This window comes from Neophocaena asiaeorientalis, unplaced genomic scaffold (genome assembly GCF_003031525.2).
Source record: "Neophocaena asiaeorientalis asiaeorientalis breed wild unplaced genomic scaffold, Neophocaena_asiaeorientalis_V1.1 scaffold303, whole genome shotgun sequence".
Classification (NCBI taxonomy): domain Eukaryota; kingdom Metazoa; phylum Chordata; class Mammalia; order Artiodactyla; family Phocoenidae; genus Neophocaena; species Neophocaena asiaeorientalis.
Genome location: NW_020174420.1, coordinates 480,674 through 499,331, shown reverse-complemented (window position 1 = coordinate 499,331; position 18,658 = coordinate 480,674). Strand labels below are relative to the sequence as shown.

General features: G+C 35.9%; 1 protein-coding gene across 3 annotated transcripts in view; it reads right to left on the bottom strand.

The window, feature by feature from the left end:
• Positions 1–18,658, bottom strand: part of EXOC6B (exocyst complex component 6B) — a 618,471-nt gene that overhangs the window by 190,094 nt on the left and 409,719 nt on the right. For all 3 annotated transcript variants that reach the window (XM_024756397.1, XM_024756398.1, XM_024756399.1), the window contains one exon: positions 2,554–2,695. In XM_024756397.1, the coding sequence (XP_024612165.1) occupies positions 2,554–2,695 (142 nt within the window). The remainder of the gene's footprint in view (positions 1–2,553; positions 2,696–18,658) is intronic.

Genomic DNA, 18,658 nt, shown 5'->3' with positions numbered 1-18,658 from the left:
TTTATGTTTGAAGGATATTTTTCACAAGATAGAGTTTTCAGGTTAAGGTTAACAGGCTTTTTTTTTCCTTTCTTTCAGGATTTTAAAGATGTTCCTCTACTGCCTTCTGGTTTGCACTGTTTCTGATAAGAAATTAGCAGTAATTCTTATCATTGCTCTATATTATATAATGTGTCTTTTCTTCTGCTATTAAGATTTTCTCTTTTATTGCTGTTATTTTTAGCAATCTGACCATAATGTGCCTGGGTGTGGCTATATGTTTATCTTGCTAAAGATCTGTTGAGCTTTTTGAATCAGTGAGTTAATACTTTTTTTAAATCAAACCTGGAAAAAATTTCCTCCAGTCATGCATTATAACCATTTTTTCCTTTAAGTTATTGAATATATTTATATTCAGTTTTTAAAAGGCCCTGTCCACTATTTTTAACATTTGTATAATCAGTGGGTTTATTTCTATTGTTTATTTTTTTCTTCTGTTATGGGTCATATTTTCCTACTTCTTTGTATGTTGAATTTTAGCTTTTTGATGTGAAATTGTAGATGCTATACGGTTGAGAATCTGAAAACTTTTTCATGTTCCTCTTCCTTCAAAGATTGTTGAGTGTTTTGGCAGGCAGTTATTTTACTGGCAGATTACCTTTATCTTGTCAAGTCTTCTTATTAGACTTTATTAGGGTGGCTCAAGATTAGCTCTTACTCTAGAGCTTGAATAGCATTCTTAATGCCTAACCTTCTGGGGTATTACTGAATGCACAATATGTTAAGGCGGTCTCTCCACTCTAGTTGGTCAGAATTCCAGTGTTTCCTAGCACTCTGTGACCACTGGCATTCCTATTCAGCTCATAGATCCTCAGTGGCTATTCTCCGCTAAGCCTCCCAGAGTTTCACACCACACATGGCAACTTGGTTTTTGATCAAAGACTCAAGGGCTCTCCAAAGCAGATTTTTGGAGCAACTTCTTTAAACAACTCCTTGCTCTCAGGTATCTTTCTCCACAAACCTAAGCTGCCTCAACAGCCTTATAAGCCAATTCCTGGGCGTGGGGGGTTTTTGTGCAAAACACTGCTTTTTATTCCCGCTCTACTTTCCTGTGCTGTGTTTGGATAGTGCCCCCAGACAGGAAACAAGAGTAAATGTCAAGCTTACCTTGTACATTTCCCCTCTGAAGGATCATAGCCTTGTGCTCTCTGCTGTCTAATGCATGAAAAGAGTTGTTTCATACAGTTTATCCAGTTTTATAGCTGTTTATGGCAGAAGGGTGACCTTGATACTTGTTACTCTGTGATGGCTGGAACTGGAAGTCTTAATTAATTAAAAATAGTATAGCCAATTATGCCTTAATTTCCAGCCATCAAAAGTCAACCAAGGGGGAGAATTCCCTGGCAGTCCAGTGGTTAGGACTCTGTGCTTCCACTGCAGGGGGCCCAGGTTCAATCCCTGGTCAGAGAACTAAGATTCTGCAAGCTGTGTGGTGTGGCCAGAAAAAAAAAAAAAAAAAGTCAACCAAGGGAAACCAATAAACAGTAAAAAAAATTAAAAGGTGGGGCAGAAGTATTTGCAGACTCATGCAATTTTCCACTATGTTAATTCTCCTAGAATCAGAAGAAAGTTTCCAGGAGTCACATCATTTTTGTTCATTTTCATTTCTCACTGATGGCACAACAAGCACCACAACACTCTTCATTTGTTCCTTCTTTCTTGCTAAGCAGAGCCTGATTCTGTGTTTCATTCCAAGTAGACAATTCATGATAAATCAACTATGGCAATAATGATGCTCCTCTTTCTCTTTGCCAGATACTCAACCTCCCAGTCTCCCTGAGAGCTGGAGGCAACCACACAACTATATTTTGACCAATGAGACACACAGGGAAGTTTGTTAGGGGTTTACTGAAAAGATTTTAATTTTTTTAATAAAAAAATAGGTGATGCTGGCACCTCCCTCCTGCATTGAATGTGAGTCCCTTCTGACTATAATATGTATGAGGAGGAAAATTCTAAGTATGACAGAAGAGAGGGAACAAAAGAGCCTGGGTCCTTGATAACATCACTGAGCAACTAAATTAATACAGCAACTCACTGCCTCTAAGAAAAATAAAACCAATTTAGTTTAACCACTCTGTCTAAGGTTTTCTGTTTCTACCTGTCATAGAAAGCATTTCTGACTGATAAATGCATACTCCATTTGTTCTTTAGACCAAGAAGAGTTTGCAGATAAGATGAAAAAATAGTTTTCAAATACAACATAAAAAGGAAATGGTTGAGAACTGCATTCTTTGAAGTCTTTGAACTAATCAGGTTTTCTTTGGTGTGTATTAAATGCATGTCTGCCTTGTATCCCCCTCTAGACTGCAATCTTCCATGCCAGGGATCTTCTTTGTTCTACATATAAGCCTAGGCACTCTTGGGTGTTCAAATTAGCTTGGTGACAGACTCTTATTTCTAGTACTCTTTGACTCCATTAGGACCAAAACCCCACAGACCTAAAACTTTTTTTTCCACAGAGGTGAATATGCAGGTAAAACAAATAAGCGAAGAGATGGTTTACTGTCTTACGTTCACATTCTCTGACATCCAAGTTGAACTGCTGTAATGCTCCCAAGGTGAGCTGCCTTACTTCAGCTTCCAGCAAAAGTTGCATCAAGGACGTGGCTAAATGCTTGCAAGCTGACATACATGCTGTCTGGGCCACCTTTCCCTGAAATACAAGAATGTAAATCATAAGGCTGATGGATCAAAATCAAATTCCAACCAAAATTAAAATCATTTATTTTTCAATTAGCAATTTCTTTGAAGGTTTTCTCCATCATGATAACCCTTGCATTCAAATAACTTTGAAATTAATAGCACTTCATGGCAAACATCTTAAATATTTAGTTCCATTACCATCAGTCATGTCAGTATAACACTCAGCTAAAATTCATAAAGCCCAGCTATTTATTTACGAAGTGCTTTCTTCCTAAATCAACAATAGATTAACAATATTCAAAATCTTAATTAAACTGAGAAGGAATGTTTCCACAGAGAATAAATTTCAAAGAGTCCCTTCTAAAAATACCATAATTCTTAAAAAGCGAATGTAAACAATTCCTAACTTATCTTGAAACCAAAGTGTTTACTACTTTATGATTTAACACATATAAAATGAAAAGAATGGTTTAAAACAAAATGGTTTTCTGAAAAAAATAATTAAAAGGATAAATTTTGTTTTCTTAAAAAATAAACACTGAGGTTTATGAACACACACTCTAAGCTAATTTTTTAGATACTGATATTAAAATTAGTATTTTACCATCCTCTTTAAAAGATTCACTTTACACTAGTAAATAATATCTAGTTCCAGGTCTGGGTTATACGTCATGAAAGACATATCCATTTCTTCCCCAGATATATATCCATTTTATTTTTATTATCATCTAGTCTGCAAAACAGGATAAGTTTGAAAAAGTCTGAGTCCTCATATTAGTCAGTGGATCCTTCTTTTTTGAAATCATGAAATATTTCAGTCATTCAGAAAGATATATAGAATTATATGATGAACACTTATGTACATATTAAACATTACAAATATAGTTAAAGCCCTTATATGACCTCCTTAAATCATTTTATTCCTTCTCCCCAGAGGTGACCGTTTCTTGTGTTGAGTATACCATTTGTATTATAAAAATACTGTATGACAAGTATATAATAAGAAACAATATTTTTATTATTTTATGTATTTGAAACTTTCTTTATTACAAAGGATGTCCTTCTACAACTTGCTTTTTTGGTTCAATGTTATGAATGTGAATGTTTATAAATGAAATACATGTGGTTGTAGTTTATTCCTTTAATTATTCCACAGTATTCCATTTTAGGAGTATACCAGAATTTATCTGTCCATTCTTCTGTTGTTGGAGATTTAGGTTGTTTCTTTTCTTTTTTTTTCTTTTGCTATTATAAACAGAGTAGGTCATAGAGTAATGTCAGTCTTCATGAAAATGCCAGATTCTGACTGTAGTTTTTTTTTTTTAATATATATATTTTTCATATGTTTCACTGGGGAGGACCTTCCACAAAAGTTAGCAGGCTTTAAATGGAAAGACATATAACAAATAATACCAGAATGAATTTTAAAATTTGCATGACTTTTTATATACTTTGGATAACTCCTTGAAGATTATTTCTCAAATTTACTAGAATGAGGGGTATCAATGTATTGTGATTCATAATGCACATGTGTGTACGTGAAGAGGAACACAGGTGGGAGCCAGATTTCCAAATATCTAACTATAAACTGCTTTGCCTGTGGTATATTCTGATTTACAATGTCCCTAGATATTTCCTAGAGTATCACTTAAGTGCATAATCACCAGACTGAGTACTATTACAAATTATTCTACTAATTAAACAAGAGATACTTTATGACTTTTGTCTTTGATTATTTTGTGAGATTGAATATCTTCTAAATTTTTATTTGACTAAAATATTATTTTATAGAATAAAAATAACAGTAATAAACAATGACCTATTATATTACACATTCTAAAAATGTTTCTCCTCTATGGTTCTGTTTGTAGGTTCTGAAGACCCACACTCTGTGGGTGATTTAACACAACAAATGGAAATACTTAAGTAGGGAATGCCGTAGGGACCAAGTCGAAACGAGGCAATGGAAGCATAAAGAATCCTAAAGAGAAAAGTTACGTAAAAGAAATCCAGATTAAATGGCATGCTTTCAACTAAACCCACTGGAGACCTGGAACAGGTATCACCAAGGAGCCGTAGAGTTCAACATAATTGTCAGGCTACGCCCCATGAGAAGAATCAGAGGGGGCAGATCAAAGTTGTGAGAAGCCCTATGGCTTTTCAACAGTGAGAGTGGGAGTGCAGTGAAGAAATGAGGATAGACTAGAGCAGATGTCCAGAGACAACACTGCAGATCAGAAGGCAAAGAAAAGGGGAAAGAAACTACTGTCTCTTGGACACTACTATATGCCCAAGATATGCTATACTTAGGCAGCTGACATCTTATGTTATTTCACTTAATTCTCACAATCAACCCAAGCAGTTGGTATTATTCCTTTCCTGTAGATGAATAAACGAAGGTTCTCCGTAAGGTTAAGAAATTTAGACAAAGTCATACAGCTATTTGTTACTTCTAACCAATCCTAAATCCATATCTTTCCAGTAAATCATCACCTAAAAAGCAACACTAAATTTTATACTGTCTTATACTGGAACAGCTGGGCAAAAACAGATCCAGATAATAACAGGGTTAACAGGTTATCCAAGACATAAAAACTAGGTCGAAACAGGTAAGACAGTTGTAGTTCAGGAGCCAACTCTTCAAATACTGAGTATCTGCTGGGGCATGCTTTTTAACTGTGGTCCAGCATAACTATCTAGGCCAAGGTCAACACTTAAAGGTCCTAACAAACTGAACATGGAGATGTTGTAAAAATCAAAGAGCTAAAAGCCCAATTAAGCTGGAGGCTGAGAAGACAGCATTTGAAAGGCTTGTTTCCAGTGGTCAAAACAGATTGCCAAGGAGAAAGGAAACTGGCCTAATAAAATGAAAATAAGATAGCTCACAGTCAGAAAGTCCCAAGTTTGAATTTTTATCTCTACCACTCATTAGAAGTGTAATTTAGTGTAAGTTAGTTGACACTTCAGACTCATTATTCATCTCAAAATATTAAGCAGCTTATTAACTTTAACATGAAATGAATCTATATCAATCTATATCAATCAATAGAGCCAAAGGCACTTATACATGATCATATGTTATACTACCCTAACATACTGAGTTACTTAACTGTCCTCCAGTCATTTTCCACCCTACTTCCCCTCAAGCTAATTCTTTATTTCCAAACACAGTGATAATTGCAGAAATGTATATTTTCATTGTTAAATATTTTTCTAATTCTAGAAAGCATTTTGGAGCTTTGCTAATTCACAGTCTGCTATCCATTCTCTTTTTCACTTCTGGTTTCCATTACTACCATGGTATCCATAGATTTTCTAAAAACGGATAAACAGAGACCCAGGCAATAACAATCAACACACTAAGCAATAAAAATTGGTGGTTTCACCCTCTTCATGGAGCAGATTCTTTCTAGGAACAAACTGCCAATCTCTAGGACAGGGTAAGAATTTGGAACAAAGCCTAAACTGACCCAAACCTAAATGACCAAAACTGCCTTTGCATATACCTCCAGGAACAGTTTCAAATCAGTGATAATCACAACTAGATTATATCTTATGAAGCTATGATAGTCTCAGTGTACAGAGACTACACAAGAAATAGAAACAGAATGCCAGACAAGATGAAAAATGACCTAAGTATTATCATCCTATTTTGAACATATGAGGAAGCTGGCATGCAGGGAGATTTGAGTCACAATATCTTACAACTAGCTCTACAGGCAATATCATACTGCCTCTTAATGCAGCTACAATATTTCTGTATTCCAAGACAGCCAATAAATATCAACTGAATGAACTGAAAGTCAACTACCAAAGCACTTAAATAATTCATACTACTTCTCAAGCCTGTTAAAATACCTTTTTAAAAAAATTTTTGGGAAGGGAAGAAGAGTACATTGGTGACTAAATTCATGTTATTAATTCAAAGTCAGGCTTAGGACCACAGTGAGAACCATCACTGGGCATGAGTCAAGATCTATGAAAATACTTTTTTGATTTTCACCACGTACCTCTTTGGTAATCAACTCATTTACTTCAAAAATACACCCAGGGGGCTTCCCTGGTGGCACAGTGGTTGAGAGTCCGCCTGCCGATGCAGGTGACACGGGTTCGTGCCCCGGTCCGGGAAGATCCCACATGCCGTGGAGCGGCTGGGCCTGTGAGCCATGGCCGCTGAGCCTGCGCGTCCAGAGCCTGTGCTCTGCAATGGGAGAGGCCGCAACAGTGAGAGGCCCGCGTACCAAAAAAAAAAAAAAAAAAATACACCCAGATTCATATCCTCTAATTTGAATTATTCCATCTACCTCCTATTCTCTATTTACTGTCTTAACTTGTACCATAAAACTTTGCACTAGATGATTTACTGCACTGCCATTTCATGCATTTACGTTTCCTTGAAAAGTACATGATTTGCAAGGAAAGAAACTATTGCATTTTTATTTTGTTATATCTAAATGAAGCATAGCTCTAGACTGCAAAGTAGGTACACACTGCCGCCCAACTTTACGCCTTGGAGGTATCTCGTTCTCTTCTACACAGAGGGAGATACCATCCATTGTTTCTTACACAAAGGCACAATTTAACACAATTAAGACAAATAGGAATCTTATAAATTCCTTCTTCAAAATACAGAAAGCTCAGTATTCATTACTTTCAATTACTACGTACTTCAATTACACAATACCAAGTGTTATGTCATAGTACTAAATACAAGTGAGCAGAGGTGAAGAGCTTCGAGAAAGCATTATCATCCTCAGTGTCACCACAAACTCTACCACCATCACCAGAGCAGCTGCTTCCATTTATTGAGCATTGACTATGTGCCAAATGTTTTGAAAGTATTTTCTCGCATAATTCTCACAAGAACCCCATGAGGTATTTAACCCTCTACTTATAGCTAAGGACAGAGAGGTTAAGCCATCTGAATATACCTTGTAAGTTGTGGACCTAGGATGTGAATCCAGCCTTGTCAAATTCCAAAGGCTCTTAACAATCATTTGATCCTCCCTCCCAGTAAAAGGCCTTGGGGTAGTTGCTACATTGTCCTGTTGCTTTGCGACTTTGGGTAAGGGAATGAAGAGGACGAGAAGAAAACATTTTTTTTTTTCTCCCTTCTCCATCTAAGGAAGCATCAAAAGAATGCTGGATTCACAGCAGATATTTAGAATGGACTCCAACCACAGTCAACCTACTGGGGTCAGATCTGAGTTCCAGATCATCAAGAATCTTAACTAAATGACTTAACTGGTCAAAGCCAAATTTCTCTTTCTCTGGATAATCTTAACAAGTTTCACAGTAAGGAATGTTTAAAGAGAGCCAGGAAAGACATCTGTCTCTTCACACCAAATTTCTCCTCTGCTTTCTGAGTAACACTCCCTTGCTTACATTTTGGTGTGTCAAATTTTATCTTTCTTTAGTTATTTAATGAGTTATGTCACCATGAAATAGAGAAAAGTTCAGACACAGAAACTGATCTAGCAAGGCAAGTAAGAACTACTCAAAGTAAAGTAAAGCCACCCTATAAATTGCTAGTTCTTTCTGTGTACCTATACCTCTAATTCCTTAACCTGCTACCCTGACCACTACTGTAGACAGTTTCTTTGGCCTGCCCCTTCCTTCATTGAACAAGGAAGCTGTCTTGTTCCTTTTTCCTCAATATCCCATGGCTATGGGTGAGGCCACTTCATTCCCATAGTACTAAGCCTCCTATTTACTTAGGATGGACATTAAATAAGCCACATTCAGAGGATAGAGCTCTGGATCTTCCCATATGTTCCTGTTATCTGGGACCCATGCCTGGAACTTTGGTTCCCATGTGCTGCAGAAACCCTATGACAAAGTCTTACTTTATCTTTATACCTAAACAACCTTAAAAATCACATATCCTCTCCAAGTTGATTTTCCCACAACTGTACCCATGTCTTAGGAAGGATTACAATCCTACTTAAAGAACATTCTTAAATTTAAATTAGAGAATCTATACAAATATCCACTCATTAAAAGATTCACAAATCCCTATTTCAGACAAACAAATGTTCCCTAACAGCTAAAGAAAATGAAGCCCAAGGGTGATAGTTAATATATCTTGGGCAAGATATTTGGTATTATTTGATGACTTTAGTAGAGCCTACAATGAGATGGTGAACCTCTAATAAATCAAAAATAAGAAAAACATAACAAAAAGTAAATAGGGCTTCCCTGGTGGCGCAGTGGTTGAGAGTCTGCCTGCCGATGCAGGGGATGCGGGTTCGTGCCCCGATCTGGGAAGATCCCACATGCAGCGGAGCGGCTGGGCCTGTGAGCCACGGCCGCTGAGCCTGTGCGTCCGGAGCCTGTGCTCCGCAACGGGAGAGGCCACAACAGTGAGAGGCCCGCGTACCCGAAAAAAAAAAGTAAATAGAGGTAAACAGTCCTTAATTTGTCATGAAAAAATTAAGCTCGAAGGAAAAAGCATAGTCAAAAGAAAACTGGAAGTATATACTCAGGATGTAGATGGAAGGAGGTGTCAGAGGAGGGATGTAACAGATGGCATAAACCTGGTTCTCAGACTTATCCACTTGTTTCGCTTTCTTATTCAGTCATTTTTCAAGAAACACAGAAATCTTTTTAAAAACACTTTTTGCTATGCATGCTTTTATTGAGGTATAATTACAAACAGTACATATGGATCTCTTAAGAATATATAGCTTGATGACCTTTACATATGTAAAAACCTATAAAACTGCCATCCAGATCAAGATAGGAAATATTTCCATAAACCTGAAAGTTCCTCATGCCCCTTTCAAATCAGTAGATCCACCCACACCATGAGGTAACTTTTCTGACTTATAGCCCCATAGATTTGTTTTGCCTCTTTCTTGAACTTCATATAAAAAGAACCCTACAGTGGTGTCCTCTTTTATGCTTAGCTTCTTTTGCTCAGTATGTTTTTGAGATTCATCCACGTTGCTGCATGTATCCATAGTTTCTTCCTTTCTATTGCTGAGAAGTATGAATAAATCACAATTTGTTTATTCATTTTTCCTATTGATATCTATTTGGGTTATTTCTATTGGGTGCTATTATGAATAGTCTTTAAGTGGAACTATTTATTTTCCTTGGAAAAATACCTAGGATTGAAACTGCTGGATCACAGAGTAGTTGTATGCTTAATTTTATTAGAAACTGCCAAAATTTCAGAGTGATAATACTATTTCATATTCCCACCAGCAATGTATGAGAGTTGTTCCATATCTTCTCCTATACTTGGTATTATAAGTCTTTTTTTTTTTTTTAATTTATTTTTGGCTGCGTTGGGTCTTCGTTGCTGTGTGCAGGCTTTCTCTAGTTGCGGTGAGTGAAGGCTCCTCTTCGTTGCGTTGTGCAGGCTTCTCATTGTGGTGGCTTCTGTTGCTGTGGAGCATGGGCTCTAGGCTTCTCTTGTTGTAGAGCACAGGCTTCAGTAGTTGCAGCATGCGGGCCCTAGAGCACGTGGGCTTCAGTAGTTGTGGCACATGGGCTCAAGAGCACAGGCTCAGTAGTTGTGGCACACAGGCCCTAGAGCACGCGGGCTTCAGTAGTTGTGGCACACGGGCTCAGTAGTTGTGGCTCGTGGGCTCTAGAGTGCAGGCTCAGTAGTTGTGGCACACAGGCTTAGTTGCTCCACAACATGTGGGATCTTCCTGGACCAGAGATCAAACCCATGTCCCCTGCAGTGACAGGCAGATTGTTAACCACTGTGCCACCAGGGAAGCCCCTATAAGTCTTTTTAATTCCTGCTATTTTACCAGAGTATAGTGGCATCTTACTGCAGTTTCAATTTATATTCCCTTATGCGTAATTCTGTTAAAAGCATATTTTCATGTGCCTATTGGTCAAATGGATATCCTCTTTTGTAAAGTACCTGTTCAAGTTTATTGTCCATGTTGGGAGTGGGTCAAAGTGCAGTCTGTCTAACATTTCCTTAGAGATTTGTACAAGATATTTGTCTTTTCTGGATGACTGCTCTGTCACATAGATGTATTGCAAATACTCTCACATGTTCTGTGGCTTGCCTTTTTGCTTCCTTAATGGTGTTTTTTGATGATCAGAAATGTACAATTTTGATAAAGTACAATGGATCAACTTTTCTTTTCATGGCTCATGACCTTTGCGACTTGTCTTGAAGATACTCACACATTTTTAAGACAATTTACTGTGTTAGTTTTCACATTTAGCTCTATAATCCATCTTAATTCATAGTGTAGGATAGATGTCAAGATTAATTTTCTTTTCAATTCAAATACTGGATTGCTTGAACACATCTGTTGAGAAGACTCATCCTTCTCCCACTGCATTGCCTAGGCACCTTTGTTGAAAATCAAGTGACCACATAGGTGTGGGTCTATTTTGAGACTCCCCATTCTAGTGCACTGATCTTTTTGTCTAATTTTATGCCAACACTTCACTGTCTTAATAGCCAAAGCTTTAGAGTAGATATAGAAATCAGGCAGCATAAAGTTCTCCAACATTATTCTTCTTTTTCATGATAGTCTTAATTATTTTAAGCCCTTTGAATTTTCATATAGATCTTAAAATCAGCTTGTTAACATCTACATTCATTCCCTCAAGATTGGTATAGATAGTATGATTTTACATGAATATAAGAAATGTTAATTTATTATATATAATGGATGCCTTAGGGCATTAAGGCTTAATTCCCACCCAGAAGCCTGGTGAAGAGCTGCCATAGATTACTTTTGGGAGAACTGACATTTTAGCAATATTGAGTCCATAAATATAGTATACTTTTCCATTTAGTTAGATCTTTAATTTTGCTAACAATGTTTTGTAGTTTTGAACGTACAAGTTTTGCACATATTTTGCTTATTACAAAGTACTTCCTGTTTTTTGATGCTATTTAAATTATACTGATTTTTTAAATGTCAGCTTCTAATTATTTCATTATTAGTACATATAAATAGAATTGCTTTTTGCATAGTGACTTTGTATTCTTTGATCTTGCTAAACTATTAGTACTAATACCTTTTTTTTGTAGATGTCAGGATTTTCTACATAGACAAAAGTGGGTTTTTCTTGGTTTGTTTTTTTTGTTTTGTTTTGTTTTGTTGGTTGGTTGGCTTTATGTACTGCAAGGCTTCTATGACTTTGTAGCTTGATTTTTCACTTTGTGTACTGTGTATTTTGTAATGCAGAAATTTTAATTTTTTATGTAGTCCAATTTGTAAGTCTTTTTCTTGTGGTTTACTTATTTTTTCAATAAATATTTTGTAAGAATAAAAAAAGAACAGTGTTATCTTTAAAAAGAAGAATAAAGTTTAATTCTTCCCCCTTTCAAGTATCATGCTTTTTATTCCTTTTACTTGCCATATTGCACTAACCAGCTCCAATAGGATGCTGAACTGAAATGGTAAGAGCAAACATACTTGCCTTTGGGGTAAAAATTTCAGTCTTTTGCCATTAAGTAAAATATCAGCGGTAGGTTTTTCATAGATACCCTTTATCAGATTAGATAAGGCTAGATTAGTCTGCTGATAGTTTTTTTCATGACAATTAAATGCTTCCTCTGCATCTATTGAGTTGATCACATGTACACACAGACACACACAGACACACACACAAACATACCCATTGAATGAGCTTATTTCTAATAAAGAAATTCAATTTGTATTTTAAAACCTTCCCACAAAGAAACTCCAGTCCCTGATTATTCCCTAGTAAATTTTTTTGAATATTTATGGAAGAAATTAAACCAATTCTAAACAAAATCCTTCACAAAAGAGATGGGGGAGAAAACATTTCTAAACTTATTTTATGAAATCAACATTACCCAGATAACAAAATAAAAGGCAAAGACAAAACAAGAACAGAAAACTATAGACCAGTATCTCACATAAACGCACACAAAAATTTAACATAATAATAGCAAATCAAATCCAGCATCATATTAAAAAAAGATGATGCACTATATCTATATAAATGTGTCTATTACTAATTTTCAATTTATTTCTGTTGTGGATGGCAAAATAGTCAATATGATTTTACTCCTTTTAAATTTATTGAGACTTGTTTTATGGTCCAGAATATGCTCTAGCTTAGTGAATGTTCCGTTTACACTGGAAAAAACAAGGCTGCTGTTGGTTGTGGACTGTCCTATAAATGCCAATTAAGTCAAATGGTTTGATATTGCTCTTCAAGTCTTCAATATCCTTACTGGCATTCTACTTGTTTTATCAGTTACTAAAGGAGTGTTAAAATAGCTAACTGTAATTGTGAATTTGTCTGTCTTTGCAGTCCTCAGCTGTTTTTTGTTCACGCATTTTCAAGATCCATTGCTGAGTGCAGACACAGTTAAGATTGTAATATATTCTTGATGAAGTGGCCATTTTATTGCTATGAAATGTCAATCTTTATCCCTAGAATATTCCTTCTTCTGAGATTTACTTTACCTGATATTAATGCAGAAACTCAACTTTATTATGACTATTGTTTACTTGGTATATCTTTATTCCTTCCTGTTACTTTTAACCTATCTGCGTCGTTATAATTTAAAGTGAGTTTCTTATAGGCAGAATATAGTTGAATAATTTCATTCACCCAGAATAATAAATCTCTGCCATTTATTCAGAGTGCTTATACAATATAAATTATAGAAACAATTTACTGTTTTGGCTGGATTTAAGTCTATTACCTTGATCTTAGTTTTGTTTTCATCCAATCTGCTCTCCCATTTTCCTATTTTTCTGCTTTCTTTTGAATTAACTGAATATTTTTATGAATCTAACTCCACTTCTGGCTTATTAACTACAGCTCCTTGTTTTATACATGTAGTGTTACTCTAGACTTTATAATATGCATCTTTAACCTATTGCAGTCTCTATCTTGCTGAATTTCTTTAAAGAGTGTTGACTTCTGTTGTGGCAAACAATTCCATTTCTTTTGTTTCAGTTTGAAATTTTGAGGTTTGTTGGCATGCACTTTTATGTAGGGATTAGAATCATCTTTTCTCTAGTTACTTCAGTCCCAGTATAAATGATACTTTAGAACCCTCTACTAGCCACTCTTCTGGCAGCTCTACTGAATGCTTCAGGAGTTCAGTGGGGTCTGTCCCATCTTACAAGTTGGAACTCGAACATCTCCCTTCCTCCTGTGAATTCTGGCAATTGTGCTCAGCTTCTGTGCCCTGGAAGTTGTTTTTTGCCTGACCTCATGGATTTTTCACCCTAAACATGAACAGTTAGTATTCAGCCAAAGACTCAGTGGGATCCCAATGCTTGTCGAACTTCCAAAATCTGTGGATTGATGTAATTCTTCAGATATAGAAAATGCTCAAGCATTCTTTCTTCAAGTAGTGCTTCTGTAACATTTTCATTCTCTCCTCTCCTTCTGACACTCCAAAGACACATATGTTACACCTTTCAACTACGTTCCATTTCTGTTTTATGCTCCTTGTCATTTTTAAAATTAAAATTTTTATTTTTTCTCTGTGTTTAAGTTTAGATTTTTTTTTGTAGATCTTTGAGTTTACTAATCTTGACTTCTGCTTTGTTGAGTCTGTTGCTAAGCCTATTTAACGCATTTTTAAAACTTCACCTAATGAGTTCTTCATTACAGATGTTATATTTTGCTATTCTAGAATACACATTTGCTTCTTAATATCTGTACAAATAATTTTTTTGGTATTTTGTCCATTCTTTCCTCTTTAACATATTAATCATAGTTATTTTGAAATCACTGTTTGCTAGCATAAATATCTGGATTATCTAATGATCTGCTTCTATTGACTGTTTTAACTTTTGATTATAGTTCAGTTTTTTCTGCTTATTATCATGTTAAGAAATTTTGTTTTATATGCCATACATTGTAGATAAGAAGCTATAGAGGCTCTAGATTATCTTATCTTCCTCAATAGCGTTTTGAGTTTTGTTTAGGCAGGCAGTTAAATTATTAGTGGACCATACTGATTTTGTCAGGCTTGTTTTAATAGTTACACTGATTTTGCCCTTACTCTTAGGACCTTGTCCTTAATCCCTGAAAACGGATTTACTGATATTTAAACCGAAAGGCCACAATGTTCATCAGGTCTCTCTGTGAGTCCAATCTGCAATGTCTCTGCTGTGCAACTTCTAGAATATTTGTTCAGATATCACTATCTCAGCAACTGATGTCTTCTAAAGCCCCATAGTGTGCCCTATTCATATGAAGCTTAGAAACTGGCCAAGGACTGAAAGGGAATTTTATAAAGACACTGGTGGGGGTGGGGTGGGGTGGGGGTTGGTCCTTTTTCTGTGTTTCTTTCTTCTTTGATATTCTATTTCTTTACAACCTATTCTTATTGGCATCCCAAGCATTGATTCATTCTTTTGACAATACCTGATTTTATATTTTGTCCAGTTTTTATAATGGTTTATGACTAGAGTATAAGTCTGATACTAGCTATGGCATCACAACTAGAACCCCCAAACAACCTTCATTTAACAATACATATCAAGGAGAAAAAAACTGTAATAGCCATTTAAAGAATTTCTCTCCAGCCAATAATTTTATATGCCCTAGTCTTGATTTCCTTTATCAGCCTGTCAATCATTTTTGCTTTATAAAGAAAATGCATACATATATGTGTCTTTTGAACTCAAATTTACAACAAGGGATAATGGATATAGCCAATAATCAGTACATGCCCATTACAAAACAACAATACCACCACACCAGCAAAAATCTTAACTTGTATGTTCTACTGCCATAGTCCAAAACAGTGTCAGAGCAAAACAAAGAAAAATATATAAACATAAATGGAGAAAGTACAGATATGTGGTTTAATGAAAATCAACATACACATTAAATACAATGCCCCATAACACTAACTTTAACCTTTGTCTCAATTTCATTATCTGTAAAATAGGACTGTTATAATGGTTAAATAAAAATAATTCCTGTGTAGTATTTACCACAGTACCTGTCTTATATTAAGTATTCAGTAAATGTCTTATGATTATTATAATTTTTATTCCTATGATCCTGAATATGAAAAACAGTAGAAAAAGACATTGGGTATACTGGCTTAAAATGTAAGTATTTCATGAGTGCATAATATTTTCTAACCATTTATGCATTTTATAGAGTCACATGATTTTCTTCTTTTAAGCCAAAAATTCTGTCATGAAAAAAGTGGAAAGTGTATTCCTATTCTATAGCAAATCAAGGACAACATGCAATTAACTACAAAACAGAGCAGAATAAACTCTAAGTACTATATGATTTTAGAAGAAAAGCTTATGAGGCCAAAATCATCAGAGAAGTCTTCACAAAAGTGGTAGGATTTGCTGGGTGACCTTCATTGCATCCCAACAACAACAACATGGAATTATTTAAGTGACTCCCAATTTGAAATGAGGTAATATACAGCTCTACAAAAAAACAACAATTATTACTATGCAAACTTCCATAGAATAAAAAGTCCTCAGAATGAGAAGTAAGAACTTTTCCTTTCCCTTTTCTCAACTGCTATTCGGGTTAAAGGTCAATTTCATCAAGTCATCTCATTAACACAGAAATATCTTTAAGGGCATTCAGTCTTTGCCATGCTTGATATTTCACCGGATTGCAACCAAGATGCCAAAGAATCAGATTCAAATATTAATGAGCAAAAGGTCATGATGAGGTAATCTCCAAAGTTCTATTAGTTCCTGTTTTCTGACCCTATCCAATTCCCTCTCCCTTTCCAGAGTCCTCTCTTACTACATACATTTACAGTCACTGGCTTAGTTTCAAGATATACCCTCTAAACAGTAATTTCACTTGAAGTGCATTTTAAGTGGAGGCCTCCCAGATGCTGAATTTCCAGTCCAAGGGTGATTTGCAGAGGTATAAAGTTAAAATAAAAAGAAGAGCAGGAATCAGCTAAAAATTACATCCAATTTTGATATTTAACTACTAGAACAGAAAAAGAGAGGGAGAGAAAAAGAAAAATAGGAAAAATAAAAAAGAAACCCTCTCTTTCAAACCTTCCAATAAGCTATTTAATAATGTGACAAAGCAGAGCATATTAAAATATTAACCAAAGCTTCCAGGAAAACCTCTATAATCTCAATTGTTTATTCAAGACCTTACAAACCTCATAAAAAATTAAGTGGGCTTGGAAAAAACACACCACAGCCATAGGAGAGTTTACAAAACACAATGCTACAGACGCCTGACTGTCTGCCAGCCAGTCGCTTTAACTTCCACATACAACTTATTACTCAGTTCTCTAACTGGTCAATACCCTAAATAAAAGCATTTCTCCACCCAAACACCTCATTAGCCTGAGTTTCTTTTTTGCTCTTTTGAGCTAACATATCCTGTAGGTACTTTGGTTCTTTATTTTGTGCCAATAACAAATTGTTTCATTTCAATGTTTCATTTCAGAATATTTAAAACCTTAGGTTTCTCTGAGGAAGATAATTTAAGATCTTCTTTACAAGAATTTAATTAGCTCTATAATTAACTTCACTACTGGGAGAAAAGTGCATGAACCATCATATCCATTTTATGGTAAGTGGTAGTGAAAGCAAGATAGGACTAGAGCAGAAGTGAGACATAGATAAAGAACTTTGGTTCATATTAACTTAGGCTCAAATCCTGGCCCTATCACTTAAGTGACCATTAGGAAAGTTGTTTAATCTTGGTTAGACTCAGCTTCCTCATCAGTAAAATGAATATAATGATATCAACTTTGCAGAAAATGTATGCTATAAATAATATAATATAGAACCTTATACAGTGTCTAGCACATAGTAGAGGCTCAATGAATGGTAGGTACTTTATTATAAAATATTCCTGTCATTTTGAGGAGCACTGCCCATAGTTCAAGGAAAATGTATTTGGGTCCCAGGCAGAATTAAGTGTGCCACATTTCTTGGAAAGTGGTTATATAAAAATTCAACATACAAATTCTGATGTGAGCTGGACTAAATCAACTTTTATACAGCTAGAAATTCACTCTGAGTTACTCATATTGCAGGAAATTGAGCATAAAGTAAGACTATGTCTCAGTTTGGGAGGATAAATGCTCTTAAACCATTTATATCTCAAGGAAACATGCTGCATATTCTTCCCATCCCTGTCTTTTTCCCTTCTCAATGGCCCTACAGGAGCTATAAAAGAGGAAACTTTTCATCACAGTGTATCTGTGAAAGCACCAAAATATGTTAACAATTAGAGAAGAGGAAACCTGAAAGACTGCCTTGTTAATTAAGGAACTTGCTATCAAAGAACTCATTAAGAGGTAATGAAACCAAATGGCTATTAAAATAAATACCCACTGAATAAAGGTTGCCTGGCTAACAGCCCCTCAATATAGCTTTTTACAAACACTTCCAATAGTAAAGACCCAGAAAAAGATGAAAAGCCACAATAATGCTAAAACCAAGACTGACAAACCCAGAGATGAAGTTATCCTAAGTAGAAGGCAGAAGATGACTTTAAACAGCCTCTTAGAAATTCAGAATATAAGACATCAAGCATTCTTTTAAAGTCCTCTACCATCTATCCCTTGCTCTCAGAGACTCTGATCATTGCCCAATACAGAGCTAGGCAGCTGTTCCTCTTTATACTTTGCTATGCCTAGCCATTAGGTTAGAATGTGGTTCTCCCTATTCCTACTGAGTCCCTCACCTACTACCTGCTGCCTGGTTACTTTCTTATTTAATCAGAAGCTGCAAATCTTGGCAATGGCATAAAGTTTGGTTGAAAAAAAAAAAACCTAGTGGAATGGAATGTGATCTCAGAGTAAAGTTCCTTGAGCAAAGTAAGAACAAGAACTGAAGGGGCTTCCCTGGTGGCGCAGTGGTTGAGAGTCCGCCTGCTGATGCAGGGGACATGGGTTCGTGCCCCAGTCTGGGAAGATCCCACATGCCGCGAAGCGGCTGGGCCCGTGAGCCATGGCCGCTGGGCCTGCGTGTCCGGAGCCTGTGCTCTGCAACAGGAGAGGCCACAACAGTGAGAGGCCTGTGTA